This window comes from Nomascus leucogenys, chromosome 9 (assembly GCF_006542625.1).
Source record: "Nomascus leucogenys isolate Asia chromosome 9, Asia_NLE_v1, whole genome shotgun sequence".
NCBI classification, from domain to species: Eukaryota; Metazoa; Chordata; class Mammalia; order Primates; family Hylobatidae; genus Nomascus; species Nomascus leucogenys.
Window position 1 is genome coordinate 61,098,404 of NC_044389.1, and position 18,014 is coordinate 61,116,417.

The 18,014-nt window shown below is 40.7% G+C and overlaps 1 protein-coding gene across 1 annotated transcript in view; it reads left to right on the forward strand.

Moving 5' to 3' along the window:
- FRAS1 (Fraser extracellular matrix complex subunit 1) overlaps positions 1-18,014 on the forward strand; it is a 458,426-nt gene that overhangs the window by 199,744 nt on the left and 240,668 nt on the right. The window contains exons 10-14 of the mRNA XM_030819038.1: positions 6,004-6,093; positions 8,752-8,787; positions 10,165-10,312; positions 11,742-11,885; positions 13,752-13,886. Coding sequence (XP_030674898.1) covers positions 6,004-6,093; positions 8,752-8,787; positions 10,165-10,312; positions 11,742-11,885; positions 13,752-13,886 — 553 coding nt within the window. The remainder of the gene's footprint in view (positions 1-6,003; positions 6,094-8,751; positions 8,788-10,164; positions 10,313-11,741; positions 11,886-13,751; positions 13,887-18,014) is intronic.

An 18,014-nucleotide genomic window follows, 5' to 3' on the forward strand; every position in this document is an offset into this window, starting at 1 on the left:
GCTCTGTTCTGTTCCACCAGTCTGTATCTCTGTTTTGGTACCAGTACTATGCTGTTTTGGTTACTGTAGCCTTGTAGTATAGTTTGAAGTTAGGTAGCATGATGCCTCCAGCTTTGTTCTTTTTGCTTATGATTGTGTTGGCAATGCGGGCTCTTTTTTGGCTCCATATGAACTTTAAAGTAGTTTTTTCCAATTCTGTGAAGAAAGTCATTGGTAGCTTGATGGGGATGGCATTGAATCTATAAATTACCTTGGGCAGTATGGCCATTTTCATGATATTGATTCTTCCAACCCATGAGCATGGAATGTTCTTCCATTTGTTTGTGTCCTCTTATTTCGTTGAGCAGTGGTTTGTATTTCTCCTTGAAGAGGTCCTTCACATCCCTTGTAAGTTGGATTCCTAGGTATTTTATTCTCTTTGAAGCAATTGTGAATGGGCGTTCACTCATGATTTGGCTGTTTGTCTGTTATTGGTGTATAAGAATGCTTGTGACTTTTGCACATTGATTTTGTATCCTGAGACTTTGCTGAAGTTGCTTATCAGCTTAAGGAGATTTTGGGCTGAGGTGATGGAGTTTTCTAAATATACAATCATGTCATCTGCAAACAGGGACAATTTGACTTCCTCTCTTCCTAATTGAATGCACTTTATTTCTTTCTCCTGTATGATTGCCCTGACCAGAACTTCCAACACTAGGTTGAATAGGAGTGGTGAGAGAGGACATCCTTGTCTTGTGCCAGTTTTCAAAGGGAATGCTTCCAGTTTTTGCTCATTCAGTATGATATTGACTGTGAGTTTGTCATAGATAGCTCTTATTATTTTGAGATACATCCCACCAATACCTAATTTATTGAGAGTTTTTAGCATGAAGTGTTGTTGAATTTTGTCAAAGGCCTTTTCTGCATCTATTGAGATAATCATGTGGTTTTGTCTTTGGTTCTGTTTATATGCTGGATTACATTTATTGATTTGCATATGTTGAACCAGCCTTGCATCCCAGGGATGAAGCCCACTTGATCATGGTGGATAAGCTTTTTGATGTGCTGCTGGATTCAGTTTGCCAGTATTTTATTGAGGATTTTTGCGTCAACTTTCATCAGGGATATTGGTCTGAAATTCTGTTTTTTTGTTGTGTCTCTGCCAGGCTTTGGTATTAGGATGATGTTGGCCTCATAAAATGAGTTAGGGAGGATTCCCTCTTTTTTTTTTGACTGGAATAGTTTCAGAAGGAATGGAACCAGCTCCTCCTTGTACCTCTGGTAGAATTCGGCTGTGAATCTGTCTGGTCCTGGACTTGTTTTGGTTTATAGGCTATTAATTATTGCCTCAATTTCAGAGCCTGTTATTGGTCTATTCAGGGATTTAACTTCTTCCTAGTTTAGTCTTGGGAGGGTGTATGTGTCCAGGAATTTATCCATTTCTTCTAGATTTTCTAGTTTATTTGCATAGAGATATTTATGGTAGTTTCTGATGGTAGTTTGTATTTCTGTGGGATTGGTGCTGATATCCCCTGTATCATTTTTTATTGTGTCTATTTGATTTTTCTCTCTTTTCTTCTTTATTAGTCTTGCTATTGGTCTATCAATTTTGTTGATCTTTTAAAAAAAACCAGCTACTGGATTCACTGATTTTTTGAAGGGTTTTTTGTGTCTCTATTTCCTTCAGTTCTGCTCTGATCTTAGTTATTTCTTGCCTTCTGCTAGCTTTTGAATGTGTTTGCTCTTGCTTTTGTAGTTCTTTTAATTGTTATGTTAGGGTGTCAATTTTAGATCTTTCCTGCTTTCTCTTGTGAGCATTTAGTGCTATAAATTTCCCTCCCCACACTACTTTAACTGTGCCCCAGAGATTCTGTTATGTTGTGTCTTTGTTCTCATTGGTTTCAAAGAACATCTTTATTTCTGCCTTCATTTCATTATGTACCCAGTAGTCACTCAGGAGCAGGTTGTTCAGTTTCCATGTAGTTGAGCGGTTCTGAGTGAGTTTCTTAACCCTGAGTTCTAGTTTGATTGCACTGTGGTCTGACAGACAGTTTGTTATAATTTCTGTTCTTTTACATTTGCTGAGGAGTGCTTTACTTCCAACTATGTGGTCAATTTTGGAATAAGTGCGGTGCGGTGCTGAGAAGAATGTATATTCTGTTGATTTGGGGTGGAGAGTTCTGTAGATGTCTATTAGGTCCGCTTGGTGCAGTGCTGAGTTCAATTCCTGGATATCCTTGTTAACTTTCTGTCTCGTTGATCTGTCTAATGCTGACAGTGGGGTGTTAAAATCTCCCATTATTATTGTGTGGGAGTTTAAGTCCCTTTGTAGGTCACTGAGGACTTGCTTTATGAATCTGGGTGCTCCTGTGTTGGGTGCATATATATTTAGGATAGTTAGCTCTTCTTGTTGAATTGATCCCTTTACCATTATGTAATGGCCTTGTTTGTCTCTTTTGATCTTTGTTGGTTTAAAGTCTGTTTTATCAGAGACTAGGATTGCAACCCTTGCCTTTTTTTGTTTTCCATTTGCTTGGTAGATCTTCCTCCATCCCTTTATTTTGAGCCTACGTGTGTCTCTGCACATGAGATGGGTCTCCTGTATACAGCATACTGATGGGCCTTGACTCTTTATCCAATTTGCCAGTCTGTGTCTTTTAATTGGAGCATTTAGCCTATTTACATTTAAGGTTAATATTGTTATGTGTGAATTTGATCCTGTCATTATGATGTTAGCTGGTTATTTTGCTTGTTAGTCGTTGCAGTGTCTTCCTTGCCTCGATGGTCTTTACAATTTGGCATGTTTTTGCAGTGGCTTGTACTGGTTGTTCCTTTCCATGTTTAGTGCTTACTTCAGGAGCTCTTGTAAGGCAGGTCTGGTGGTGACAAAATCTCTCAGCATTTGCTTGTCTATAAAGGATTTTATTTTTCCTTCACTTATGAAGCTTAGTTTGGCTGGATATGAAATTCTGGGTTGAAAATTCTTTTCTTTAAGAATGTTGAATATTGGTCCCCACTCTCTTCTGGCTTGTAGAGTTTCTGCCAAGAGATCAGTTGTTAGTCTGATGGGCTTCCTTTTGTGGGTAACCCGACCTTTCTCTCTGTCCGCCCTTAACATTTTTTCCTTCATTTCAACTTTGGTGAATCTGACAATTATGTGTCTTGGAGTTGCTCTTCTTGAGGAGTATCTTTGTGGCGTTCTCTGTATTTCCTGAATTTGAATGTTGGCCTGCCTTGCTAGGTTGGGGAAGTTCTCCTGGATAATATCCTGCAGAGTGTTTTCCAACTTGGTTCCATTTTCCCCGTCACTTTCAGGTACACCAGTCAGACGTAGATTTGGTCTTTTCACATAGTCTCATATTTCTTGGAGGCTTTGTTCATTTCTTTTTACTCTTTTTTCTCTAAACTTCCCTTCTCGCTTCATTTCATTCATTTGATCTTCGATCACTGATACCCTTTCTTCCAGTTGATCGAATCGGCTACTGAGGCTTGTGCATTCGTCACGTAGTTCTCATGCCATGGTTTTCAGCTCCATCCTGTCATTTAAGGACTTCTCTACACTGGTTATTCTAGTTAGCCATTCATCTAATCTTTTTTCAAGGTTTTTATCTTCTTTGCAGTGGGTTTGAACTTCCTCCTTTAGCTTGGAGAAGTCTGATCCTCTGAAGCCTTCTCTCAGCTCGTCAAAGGCATTCTCCATCCAGCTTTGTTCCATTGCTGGCAAGGAGCTGCGTTCCTTTGGAGGGGGAGAGGCACTCTGATTTTTAGAATTTTCAGCTTTACTGCTCTGTTTTTCCCCCATCTTTGTGGTTTTATCTACCTTTGGTCTTTAATGATGGTGACATTCAGATGGGATTTTGGTGTGGGTGTCCTTTTTTTTGTTAGTTTTCCTTCTAACAGTCAGGACCCTGAGCTGCAGGTCTGTTGGAGTTTGCTTGAGGTCCACTCCACACCCTGTTTGCCTGGGTATGAGCAGCAGAGGCTACAGAACAGTGAATATTGCAGAACAGCAAATGTTGCTGCCTGATCATTCCTCTAAGCTTTGTTTGAGGGGGTACCCGGCCGTGTGAGGTGTCAGTCTGCCCCTACTGGGGGGTGCCTCCCAGTTGGGCTACTCGGGGGTCACAGACCCACTTGAGGAGACAGTCTGTCCGTTCTCAGATCTCAAGCTCCATGCTGGGAGAACCACTACTCTCTTCAAAGCTGTCAGAGAGTGACATTTAAGTCTCCAGAGGTTTCTGCTGCCTTTTGTTTGGCTATGCCCTGCCCCCAGAGGTGGAGTCTACAGAGGCAGGCAGGCCTCCTTGAGCTGTGGTGGGCTCCACCCAGTTCGAACTTCCTGGCCGCTTTGTTTACCTACTCAAACCTTGGCAATGGCGGGCGCCCCTCCCCCAGCCTTGCTGCTGCCTTGCAGTTCCATCTCAGACTGCTGTGCTAGCAATGAGCGAGGCTCCGTGGGCATGGGACCCTCTGAGCCAGGCGCTGGATATGATCTCCTGGTGTGCCGTTTGCTAAGACTGTTGGAAAAGCGCAGTATTAGGGTGGGAGTGACCCTATTTTCCAGGTGCTGTCTGTCACAGCTTCCCTTGGCTAGGAAAGGGAATTCCCTGACCCCTTGCACTTCCCTGTTGAGGTGATGCCTTGCCCTGCTTTGGCTCACGCTCGGTGGGCTGCACCCATTGTCCTGCACCCACTGTCGGACAAGCCCCAGTGAGATGAACCTGGTACCTCAGTTGGAAATGCAGAAATCACTTGTCTTCTGTGTCACTCACGCTGGGAGCTGTAGACTGGAGCTATTCCTATTCAGCCATCTTGGAACCGCCCCCCCATTCTTTAGAAAGTAGAAATGTCTTTTGAAAGTGAAAAGTGCTTTAAAGAATACTCTTTAGGCTACAGATATTATATGTTAGTGTAGAATGCTAACATATAGATCAGATGTTAGTGTATACACATGAAAAAACGCAGATTTTCTGGGAGATGGGGCTTCAGTGGAATTATACTTTCTAAATTATAGAACTGCAAATTATTTACATTTTTACAGCAAGCATTTATTATTTTGTAAAAAAATAAAAATTTTAAAATTATTGATATTGGGAGATAAAAATGATAAGACTTGGAAAGTTAAATATCTACCCTGCAAATGTGGCAGGGTAGATAAATTAAAATTATTCCTCTTATATATATATATTTTTTTTATTTTGAGACTGAGTCTCGCTCTGTCACCCAGGCTGGAGTGCAGTGGCGCAATCTCAGCTCACTGCAAGCTCCGCCTCCTGGGTTCATGCCATTCTTCTGCCTCAGCCTCCCAAGTAGCTGAGACTACAGGCGCCCTCCACTGCCCCCGGCTAATTTTTTGTATTTTCAGTAGAGACGGGGTTTCACTGTGGTCTCGATCTCCTGACCTCGTGATCCACCCACCTTGGCCTCCCAAAGTGCTGGGATTACAGGTGTGATCCACCACACCCAGCCATCCTGTTATTATTTTAAGAATAGTTTTGATATGAGTTGGCTAACACTAAGAGTTTCAGAATATTGAGTGAAATTTAGTTTTCCACTGCTTAATTTATGATTAAGACTACATCTGTGCATAAAGGGATGCATCTGATTTTGTATTCAGGGAAAAGTGGTGGTTTGATTTGAGCACTGTTAATGAAACTAAAGTCACAAATTGTATGTTTAAGGTAGTGTGATCCTTTTCTGAAACTCATAACTTTCCTAGACTCTAACATTAACCTTGGTCATCCTTCTTATTCATGTGAGCTCCTAGTCATGGGTAGAAAATTATGGAGGGATCACAGCATAACAGATCATAACGGGAAAGAAACAGCACACGGAGGAGTGTGCTGTGTGGACTACACTTCCATAGGAAGACAGCACAGGGGGAGATGAAACAGGGAGACGGCCAGAGCCAATGGTGTTCCAGGGTTTCTCATTCCAGTCAGGGAACCCAACTGCTTCGCAATTTAGCCCTGCTACCTGGAGATGTTAATTTGATATGTGCCACTGCAACCCTTATTTCTACAGGGTGAAGAATTAATTCACTTAGATGGAAAGTGTTGTCCTGAATGCATTTCAAGGAATGGTTATTGTGTTTATGAAGAAAACGGAGAATTCGTGAGTATGAGGCTCATAACCGAAGATGATTTCAAATTAATTCAAAATTAATGTAATAAGGGGACATTACCTTCTTGTTTCTTTTACCCATTCATTTGTTCAACAAATGTTATTGTGCACCTACTATGCACCAGGCTCTGGGGACACAGAAGAGAATACAACAGGCAAAGTTCCTGCTCTCTTGGTGGGGCATACTTTGTAGTATAGGGACACAGGAAACACACACACACATCTCCCACACATACTACGCGTCAGGTGCTGAGGAGCACTACATAGAAGAATACAGCAGTGCAAGTGGGCTAGACAGTAGCTTGCAAGACGGTGGGGTATGGGGGATGTGTTCCTTTACATAAAATGGTGAGGAGGTTTCTGTTATGGAAAACTTTGAGCAGAGCCTGAAGGGAGGGAGCCGCGTGGATGTCTAGGAGGAAACATACCAGGAATAGGGATCAGGAAATGCAAAGGCACTGAGACGCAAGTGTGTTTGGCATGTTCAAGAAATTGGAGTCTAGTGGGAACTTAGTGAATGAGGGAGAAAGGCATTGGCCATGAGGTCTAGTAAGTAGCCTGGAGGCCACAGTTTTTTACCCTGAGGCAGATGGGAGCTGCTGGGGAGTTTTGAGCAGAAGAGCGCTGGGCTCTCACTTAACTCATGAAAGGACCACTTTGGCTGCTGCATGGGTAAGTGACAGGAGGAAATGAGACTGGAGGTAGGCAACCTGGTTGGTGGAGTTTTGTGATGGTCCAGGCAAAGGGCAATGGTGGCTTGGTCTATGCAGGAAGTGGTGCATTTGGTAAAAGTGACCAGGCTCTAGATTTATTTTGCAGGTAGCAGTGACAGGATTTTGTTTGATTAGATGAGGGGTAAAACTGTATTTACTAAGGTTTTATTTTGCCCTGTGTCTGCTTTTTTATTACCCAAAGGAAACATATTTATCTTAATCTTTTCAAATTTTCCCTATTTAGTGTAGCCCATATTTTTCATGTTGGGTATTGGAATGTTGATAAATTCATTATGTTTTTAAAAATATGCCAGCTGATCATAAAAACAACTGCTTCTTTGACCAGTCAGAATAGGATTACTGTAGTCCCCACTTACCACAGAATATGTGCCAAGGCCCCCAGTGGATGCTTGAAGCTGTGAATAGTACTGATCCTGATTGGCGTCAATTGAAACATATTTCTGTTCATGTTTTCCACTGACACAGTTAATGCCTTTTCCATCTTAACTAGCCACTTATCACACACTATGGCATAACTCTTGCAGTTTGAGATGCAACAGCAGAACTAGCACAAATTTGTTCTTACGTCTTCATAATTTCATAGAAAGGTTTATTCTTACCTTAGACCTTAGCAACCTCAGCATAATTTTTTTTCTTTTCTTATTAAGTCAAGAACTTTCATCTCTTCACTTAAAGGAAGCACTTTGCAGCTTCTCTTTGGCATATTCAAGTTGCCAGCATCACTACTCTTGGACTTTGGGGCATTATTAAGTAAAATAAGGGTTACTTGAGCATAAGCACTGTAATACTGAGATAGTGGCTCTGATAACCAAGATGGCTACTGAGTAACGGGCAGGTGGCATCTACAGCGTAGATATGCTGGGCAAAGGAAGGACTCAGGTCCTAGGCAAGATGGAGCAGGACAACTTGAGATTTTTATCACACTACTTAGAACGGCATGCAATTAAAATCTGATGAATTTTATATTTGTTGAATTTTCCATTGAGTATTTTCCCACCATAGTTGACCGGGGTTAACTGAAACTGCAGGAAGCGAAACATGGATAAGGGGGAATTACTGTAAATGAATTTGAAAGAAGGACTTTGGTGAACTGATTCCTCCACACTTTTTTGTTTTGATTTGGGTAAATTACATCTGTCAACCTTCCAGTGCTTCTGCACATTCTGGGCAGGCAGTATTGTGTAGTGTTAACAGTGCAGGCTCTAGGTTCAAATCTCTACTTTGCTGTGTACTGTGATCTTCGGCAAGTTACTTAATCCTCGGTGTAAACTAGAGATAACAATAGTACTTACCTCATGGGGCTGTAGAGATGTTATGTGTGAAGCATTTAGAACAGTGCTTTCTTGGCACATTTTTTAAAAAGATGAAAACATTGGCATTATTATTATTTTGCTGTTGGCATTGTTTCCTAGTGGTAGATCACACTTCAGTCATCCTCATTTCTTAAGAATTTAAGAGGTTATAAAGCCTCCCTATAAATGTTGAATTTATATTTTCTCAATCATAGTATCAATTTTCTTACTCATTTTTGGAGATAAACTCAGTGAAATTAAAGAAAACAAAGTTATTTTAAATAAGTACAAATCTCCATCAGGCTCTGGCACCATGCAGAATTCAAGAATTTGCCCTTGCAAGTTATGTCCCTTGACCATAAAGTCCTTAGTATTGAGGGGAATTGAAACCAAGTACTCAGGCACAAAGTGAGAATTCAGAAATACGTCCTAGGCATGTTGTTTTCACCTCAAATTAGTATGCCTTTCTTGTTTTTGATAAGATAGATTTCATCTCTATTCATAACCAATGAATAAAGTTGAATGTTCCTTGGGAAAAATGGCTAACTCCCAATGAAAAAATAAGTAGATCAGCCTAATGGTGTTTTTAGTGGCATAATAAAGACATTTCTCTTTGTTCCTAGATGTCCTCAAATGCTAGTGAAGTTAAACATATTCCAGTAAGTATAGCTTTTTAACTTGCACGTAGATCATTATAAAATTGTTTATGTAATGATCTGTATGAAATATCATGGGGAAACTTAGTACCTTAGTATTTATAACAGCCACATTTGATGGCACTATGATCAGGAATTAAGAATCTCAATGATAACTCAGACTTTGGTACATTGAACTTTTGCTCTTTTCTTTAGCCAGTTGTTTTATGCAGTTGATAATTAATACTGCTCCAACCACAAGCTCCTACATAGATTCTTTCCCTTTCTTGTGATATTTTTCTCTCCCTGATTCTTTTCTGGTCTAGAAAACTCAGTTTAACCATCAGTAAAGTTTTATGTACTGCAAAGTGCTGAAGAAAGAGCTTCTTGAGTTTGCAAGCATTCATTCCCCAAACAATCCCGAGTTTATTCTCTCCAGGTTGTCTACAGGACAATGTTATATGGTTTCTTTTAAAGGGAAAATGCAAGCGTTTAACACAGCAATCTTACAATAAGGGGTCTGATCTCGAGACGGGTCCACTTTCAAATGGAAGAAAAGCACTTCTGCCTTCTCAAGATAGTATTGCTCAGTTTTCTAACATGTAATGCTCATTCTGCTAAATACCGTCACATTAATTGTTTGAAATGTTTAATGTCTGTTGGCTTAATAAGCATATTATAAAATTGTTACTTTAAAATCTGCTTTCCTGTTTTTTCCTGTTTCACCTCCCTCATCACCCCAATACCTTCTGGTAAGAACCTCTGTCTCTTTCCTGTGAGCAAAAATGAATTGTTCTTTACAATTCAATTTGGATTCTCTGCTGACTACTAATGTTTATTTTTGTAATTTGCTTGGCTGAAAAAGATATTTTAGTGTGTGAAAGCTTAGGGCACATCTACAGCCCATTAAAAGTAGGCCTGCAAAAGTTTTAATTTTTAGAATATAATGACTCAACTGTTAACTCTTACTGTGGTAACCATAAGGAAATTCAGGTTTTTAACCAAGTGTCCCACTGTTATTTTAGCGATTGTATTTAACTCACCTGCTAATCACCAGGTACATAGTAATCTCCTTTGATGTTTTTGGTGAAAGAGGTTGAGAAACAAGTTTTAAATGCCTTTTACATATTCTGTTAGTCCTAGAATACTTTCACAGCTTATCTCTGAGTGTGCCTAAAATCTTTTGGCTGGTGCTCTACATTGAAATAAACCCATTATGAACAAAGAAAGATAAATTCTGTGTTTTAAATGTAGGACTCTTTTGCTATTGTTCTATTTCAGAGTTAGATTTGGCAGAGTACTGATTAGCTGCCTTCACTTTGTTCTTATGGAAATTGTAAGTTCTTCAGCAGCAAGCTCTCTTCTGAATATGACAATGCTGTTTTTCACTTTTTTACGTAGGAGGGAGAGAAGTGGGAAGATGGCCCTTGCAAGGTGTGTGAGTGCCGAGGGGCTCAGGTAACTTGCTACGAGCCCTCTTGCCCACCATGTCCAGTGGGCACACTGGCCTTAGAGGTGAAGGGACAATGCTGTCCAGACTGCACATCAGGTGGGTCCATGTCTCCTCTGTTTCTACTGAGATAGTTTTACTGCCAAAAAGCTCAGAGATCCTCTTCCTCACCCCCTTGCTTTTTTTCTTTTAGTTAACCAATGTGTTTGTTTCTTCATAATTTTTCTAACAAATGATGCTAATTAATCTTTGTCTTTGCCAAACTCAACAGATTATGAGCATGTGACCTTGGGCAAGTCATTGACCCTCTTTAAACCTTAATTTTGTTGTTGATAAAATATGCCTTATGTATCTTGCAAAATTATTGTGAAAATCAAACAACATGTTTAAAGACTTGTAAAGGTAAATCTGTCTTCCATTGTTCAAAATATAAGAATAATTTCTCATCGTTTGTTATGGGTGTTCTTTGTTCTTAAGGTGAGCTGTTGAACAGATGGTTCCTTTTGGAGTTCTCAAATGGGTTTTTAAAGTTTAAAGAGTCATTAGTTTTTTCCAAAAGATAATTTTATCTACTTGTTCTGCAATTCTGCTTTCAAATCACCTGGGGTTGAATTAGTTCCAGTTAATAATTGTTGGCAGGCACTGGAGTTGCTCTGGTTGAGTAGTAGTTTGCCTATAAGCTTAGTCTCTCTTGGAGAAGTGGCATTTTCTTCCATTCATATTTCATAATTAATTGTTTTCATTCATGGGCGGCCATAATTTTCATATTGGCAGTTGCTCTTGTTGCACTCAGCTTATTTTGGCTAATTGCAGTATTTTTCTGAAGTGTTTATCAAGGAAAAAGCAAAGCAACTTTATGGCTTAATTATGTTGCCTTCACCAAAGTGGCTCTCTGGGCTTTCCAAAACAAACATTTAGCATACTATTATGCACTATATATATTGAAAATCAGGTCCTTGACAACTTCAAAACCTGAAAAAAGAAGTCCCTTTCTGATAATTACCACTAAATTCAGTGATAACCCCAATTACTGAAAATGAGATTTGAAATTTTGGAGAAAAAGAAGAAAATGGGGTGCATTTTTCTTAGATAAAAATAACTATTTTTCAACATTGTGGGTTTTATGTCTGAACTGTTTGTACATGTCGAAGCTTAAGAAGAACATCGGAGGTATCATAAATTATTGAATCTGTTTAAATAATACATTATGGAAGTAGTCATTCCTGTTTCTTGAAGTATTCCAGCAGGTAGAGGCTGTTCTTTTAGTATCTTCATGTTGGGGCTATGGGAGACAGTGATGAAATTCAGACAAGGAAAACTTTCTTGCAATCTTGCATTGACATGCTTTTTTTTTTTTTTTTTTTTTTTTTTTGCTATTTAGGAGGATTTTTCCTATCTAAGTCCCACAATTTTCTGTTCTTCATGTTCTGTGTAATGCTACACACCTTGTAGATTCTTTTCTGAAGGATGTAAGAGAAATAATAGATGGAGTTCACTGAGTTCTCCACTTCTTTGTCCTTGATTTCAGTTCATTGCCATCCAGATTGTTTGACATGCTCTCAGTCTCCAGACCACTGTGATCTCTGCCAAGATCCTACCAAGTTACTGCAGAATGGACGGTGTGTGCACAGCTGTGGACTGGGTTTTTACCAAGCTGGCAGTCTCTGTTTAGGTATGGCTCCGAGTGGACAACCCAGAGGTGGTGGTGTGTGGGAGGTAGATTCATCAAAGTTTGTGATTGTTAAACTGAGGCTCAGTATTGTCAAGGAGGGGGTCATGCATGCAGCATGTTTTTGAGATGCACAACGTCTAAAAACCTCTAGAAGGTAGTAATGTCATCTCTAGGTTGCTTGGCCTCTCTACCTGCAGGTCTCTTTTTCTGACATTTTATAGGTATTTTGGTGCTTATTGGAAGACAGGTGTTGTGGAGGTTGTTAGGTAGTCACAGTTGAGTTTTTTTATTTTTGAAGACTTTCAAGGATAGTAATGTCATCAGGATGCCTGGGCTCATTTCTTACAGCACTCAATTAATCCAGGATATAAACTTAGAATTGACACAGACCTTCAAGATCATTTACTACAACTTTCTAATTTTGCAAATGGGGAACTCGTGGACCAGAGAAATTAACCAACTTGCTCAATGTCAAACAGATAGTTGGTAATAGAGCTTATCTCTTATGGGCTACCAGACGATCCAGAATGGGTTTATGTGCATTTCTGGATGCTACATCTGAGAAGGAGAACTTAACTGGGAGAGTTGACTTGGTTGATGTCAAATCCTAGTTACTATTCCCCTTATTTCTTACTTATGATGTTAATTATCCATTTAAAAGTGTGTAATTAGCCAGGTGTGGTGGCACACGCCTGTAGTCCCAGCTACTCGGGAGGCTGAGACAGGAGAATCTCTTGAACCCTGGAGGTGGAGGTTGCAGTGAGCCGAGATTGCGCCACTGCACTCCAGCCTGGGTGACAGAGTGAGACTCTGTCTCAAAAAAAAAAAGAAAAAAAAAGTGTGTAGGTTCATACCTGGCTGTGAATATTTAACCTCTCTCTGCTTCCATATTCTTTTTTTTAAAATTTGAGATGGAGTCTCACTCTGTCACCCAGGCTGGAGTGCAGTGGCATGGTCTCGGCTCACCGCAACTTCTACCTCCCGGGTTCAAGCGATTCTCCCTGCCTCAGCCTCCTGAGTAGCTGAGATTATAGGTATCTGCCACCACGCTGGCTAATTTTTGTATTTTTAGTAGAGATAGGGTTTTGCCATGTCGGCCAGGCTGGTCTCAAACTCCTGGACTCAAGTGTTCCACCCACCTATGCCTCCCAAAGTGCTGGGATTACAGGTGTGAGCCATTGTCACCTGGTATCTTCCACATTCTTATCTATAAAGTGAAGGTAATTCCAGTACCTTCCTCAGAGGGTGGTTATAAGTATCAAGTGTTTTAATACAGGTTAAGTGCCTAGACTGATGTCTGGGATACAGCCAAGGATTAATAAGAGTTAGCTGCTTTTATTATTTTTGTAATTACTCACTTCTCCATACTTTCTTTCCTAATTCATATAATCTTCAACCTTTTTGAAAGTTACTTATATCTCTTTCATACAGTATTGGTGGAAAAGGGGCAAGAGATCTTCTTGCTAAAAGGTTGAGTGACAAAGATATTGGGGGCTATTGGATAAGAGGAAAAGAACACAGACTCCTGAGCCAAACTGCTTGGTTTCAAATGCCAGCCTCATGTGACCATGGGCAAGTTGTTTAATCTCCCTGAGTCTATTCCTCATCTGTAAAGTTGGGATTAATAATATCTACCTCCTAGGGTTGTTGTGAGAATTAAATGAATTCATATACATAAAGCACTTCAAACAGTGGCTGACATGAACTGTGTGCTATACAGATGATGGCTGTTAAAATTATTTTTCTGCATTTTCTGTTTGGGACCTGGAGCCTCAAGATTAGGCTGTGTAAGCACTGGCATGGGGGTGGTGTCTTTCAGCTAATCAAATGGTTCCTTTCTCTTTCTTCAACATTATCTGGAGTCAGCCTGCCAGCCCCAGTGCTCCACGTGTACCAGTGGGCTGGAGTGCTCATCCTGCCAGCCTCCCCTGCTGATGCAGCACGGGCAGTGTGTGTCTACCTGTGGGGACGGCTTCTACCAAGATCGCCATTCCTGTGCAGGTAATCTCTGGCTGGGCCACAGCTGGGCCAGCTACCAAGACAGCTCCCCAACCCTGACCCCACCAAGTGATCTGGGGCCACCAGGAGCTCTAAGCCCTTTTTCAAATAAGAGAAGAAACTCTAAACAAGTCTTCTGATGGGATGAGGAGAACAGTGTGTTAGAGAAATGATACATGTTGAGATGTTTTCATAACCTTATTAGGTTATTTGGTTCTTATCAATATGCTTTAGTGGACTTATATGCCTACTTTTATTTTATATTTTTAATTGAGATCTAGTTGAAATTCTTAATATCATAATAGTGTCTTGAGGTGGGAGTAGTCATAATATAATTTAATTTGTTTGATTATACTTGGCCATTTTTTCAATAGAGATTATAAGTTTAAAAAGTAAATGTCTAAATAATTTTTTTAAATGCAGAAATGGAAGATGGGAGTTGTATTAGTCTGTTTTCATACTGCCATGTAGAACTACCTGAGACTGGATAATTTATGAAGAAAAGAGGTTTCATTGACTCACAGTTCTGCATGGCTGGTGAGGCCTCAGGAAACTTAGAATCATGGCAGAAGGCAAAGGGGAAGCAAGACACGTTTTACATGGTGTCTGGAGAGAGAGAGAGAGAGAGAGAGAGAGAGAGAGAATAAAGGGGGAAGTGCCACTTTTAAACCATCAGATCTCATGAGAACTCACTCACTATCATGAGAACAGCATGGGGGAAACTGCCCCCATGATCCAATCACCTCCCACCAGGTCCCTCCCTCGACACGTGGGGATTACAATTTGACATGAGATTTGAGTTGGGACACAGAGCCAAACCATATCAGGGTTAATGATGAAAACAAAGACAAGGGGCAGAGATACGAGTTTGTCTTCAGGAGAATAGATAATTAGATGTGCCCAGAAACTAAGGCAGGGTGTGTGGTGGCAAGGAAATCTGAAAAGGCAGATAGACCAGGGGAAGGTCTTGGATGTCATGCCAGGGAGATGTGATAGCTACTCTCTGCAGCTAAACATAAGGGTGGGTCAGTGATGAGAATCAGAAGGTGAGCCAATCTGAGGGGCAGCTGATATGCTCCTCTCTTTCACACCCTTGGTTAGATTTTCAGGAAAATCATTTGCAGGAAAATGATTGAGGTTAAAAAGGCTAAGTTCATGGTATTAATCAGATGTGCAGGCTAAATGAGCACTCGGGCCATGTGCAGGTCCTATGTGGAGGAGGCTGATGGTCATCTCCATTCCAGGTCATGGTCAGAAGTGGAGCTCATGGGGTTGTGGAAGCCATGTTGAAAGGAAACACTAATACTGTTTATGCCACAGAGATATGAGTGTAGCAGGGCCTGTTTTGTGATTAGTTATGTTATAGAGTGTGGAAGGCAGAATAGCTTCTGAGTTTGGCTTGGAGGCTCTTTGGTGTCTACAAGAATATCCCCTGCATGTCTATATCCTCAGCATCAAGGGCTGCACAAAGTTCTTAGCATTGTTGAACAAGTGTATGATGAATGAATAAATGAGAATACTACCACTTGGTCGTCCTTCAAAGACCAGTATTTCAATAGAAGTCTCAGCCATAAAACAGAAAAGAACCCTTAGTGTTTATAGCTTATCATGTTCTATCTGTTACTTTAAAACAGGTTCAAAGTGGGCACATACAAATACCTTTATAAGTGTCTAATAGTTGGGCAATTTAGGTAAACTGCTGAAATTTTAATTTGATGAAATCATTGAATGTCTTTACTCCTTTCTTTTATCCCATCAAAGAGATCTCCTGCTAGCACTCATGACAGATTTGTCTTTAAAAGGCAGTTAATTTCCCCTAGGTTTTACTTCTTCCTCTGTACCACCTCCATCCCCTGAAATACACACATACCACATACATATGACTTTTTTGGGAGGAGGGCATTTTCCTTTCTCCCATGCCCGTTGTTTTAATTGGTGATGCTAATGCTAGTTTAGGGCATTTTGAAATGGGTAATATTTCATTTGATTACTGGTTTACGTAGCTCACTGCTTCACATTCCATCCACATATCCACACACAAATGCCTCTAGCAGAAAGTTGCTGGGAAAATTTGTTCATGCTCCCTCCAGGGAATTAAACCAATTTGCTTTAGTTCAGGCTGGTTGCATTTTTATGCATAAAATAAGGAGAAAAAAAAACAGAGCAAAAGGAGAGAGAGAGAGTGGATCTTAAAAATTAAAGCTAAGGTTGTGATCAATTTTCATATACTGTCTTGGCACTAAGATTATCTTTCCAGATAAGCTTTCTCAGCTTTGGAATTCTTTGCAATATTCATGCTTGTACCACTTTTGGTGACTTTTCACCACTGACCTTAGAAGTCAGTCACTCAGCTGGTGCTCTTCCAATATGTGCTAAACTTTTCAAAAAGAAGCCTGCCATTTTATGGTAACAACAGGTTTTTCTGGATTGATTCCTCTTGGCAGGGTCATTTATGTGATGATTGGGATAAGTTGCCACTTTATTGGCCCATCAAAACCCAAAGAAACTGAGTGCTGTGCTGAGGAAACTAATTACCAGAAATCACCTGATTAATATTCATGTTCACTATGTTGAATAAAGGGCAGAGTGGAAAAAAAGTAGCAGATAAACATGGCTCTTCAACAAAAGAGTACAAGCAGGTAAACCACAGGGAGTAAAGAAAAACACTTAGTCCTGTCCGAGGATCTTACCCATAGGGGACCTTATCATTTTCTCTTTTCTCTTAAATTTAGGGGTATATGCACAAACACACACATGCATATAAACACATGTGCATATATTAATACTATTGTTACATATTTTGCATGATTAAACTGAATAATGTTGTAATTATAGGCCACATGATGCACTCCATACCAGTCCCTGCTTCATTTCCCCTGCCTTCACAACTCCAGAGTTTGATGCTTTGACCACCGTACATTAAGGCTTAGCACTAGCTTGTTTTTATATGAACTAAACCAGAGACAGATGTAGGTTGCCTTTTTTCACAGCAGGTAGGGCCATAGAGTGGTCACCCTGTTAGTACCCAAAGCTCACGTTTTAGTTCTGGCACTCAAACTTCTGCTTTAACCCCTATGTGTCCTTTGCCAACAGCTGGATCTGATTAATATCCCCTCTTGCCCATCCTACCCCACTCTTCTTAACTCTGCAGACCTAGCACTGAGCTTGTGCTTTGGTTCCTGCCGCTTGCCCTGCTCTCACCCATTTCCAGGAATTAATAGCCCACTGCTTAATTACCTGGAGACTGATGGCCAGGCTTTATACATGTATGGATGATCCTTGCTCCCCCTCCCCACCTTCCCCACCACAATACTTGACCTTGCACTCTTCCTGCCTGGCTCTTTGGTATCACTTGCCTTGGATTTACTCTATTCCCTCTACCAGAACAGTGGTTCCATTGACTCATCTTAAAAACTCAGATATTAAATCTAAACTGGATCCAGGTGGAACTCGCCAGGTCATGAGAACATTCTTTCTTGCTTGTCTTGCCCCTCTTTTCAATCAGCCTCTGTTCCACTCTGGTGGGACCACTGAACTGTGCACACAAATCTTAGATATGAGAGTCCATAAGAAGAAAAGCTAAAACAACCAACAACACGCACCATGTAAGATTACGTTAAAATGAGTAGCTCATAAGGTTGTAATCTTTGAAAAGAGAAAGAGTAGGATTTAGCCCATTTTTATATGTGTATCAATGTTTTGTTTGTCTACTTAAAACATATTTTATTCACAAAGGCCTGAGGATAGAGCCATGTGTACCGCAAGGCAAATGCTGCCTTCATTCTGCAGGCGCAGATATTATGGGGAGCCTGGCCCAGTGGTTAAGAGCTTGGACCCTGGAGCTAAACCACCTGGTTTCTTTTTTCTTTCTTTCTCCCTTCCCATTCCCCTTCCCCTTCCCCTTCCCCTTCCCCTTCCCCTTCCCTTCCCTTTCCCCTTCCCCTCCCCTCCCCCTCCCCTTCCCTTCCCTTCCCTTCCCTTCCCTTCCCTTCCCTTCCCTTCCCTTCCCTTCCCTTCCCTTCCCTTCCTTTCCTTTCCTTTCCTTTCTTTTCTTTCTTTCTTGTCTCGCTCTGTCATCCAGGCTGGAGTACAGTGGCACAATCTCGGCTCACTGAAACCTCTGCCTCCTGG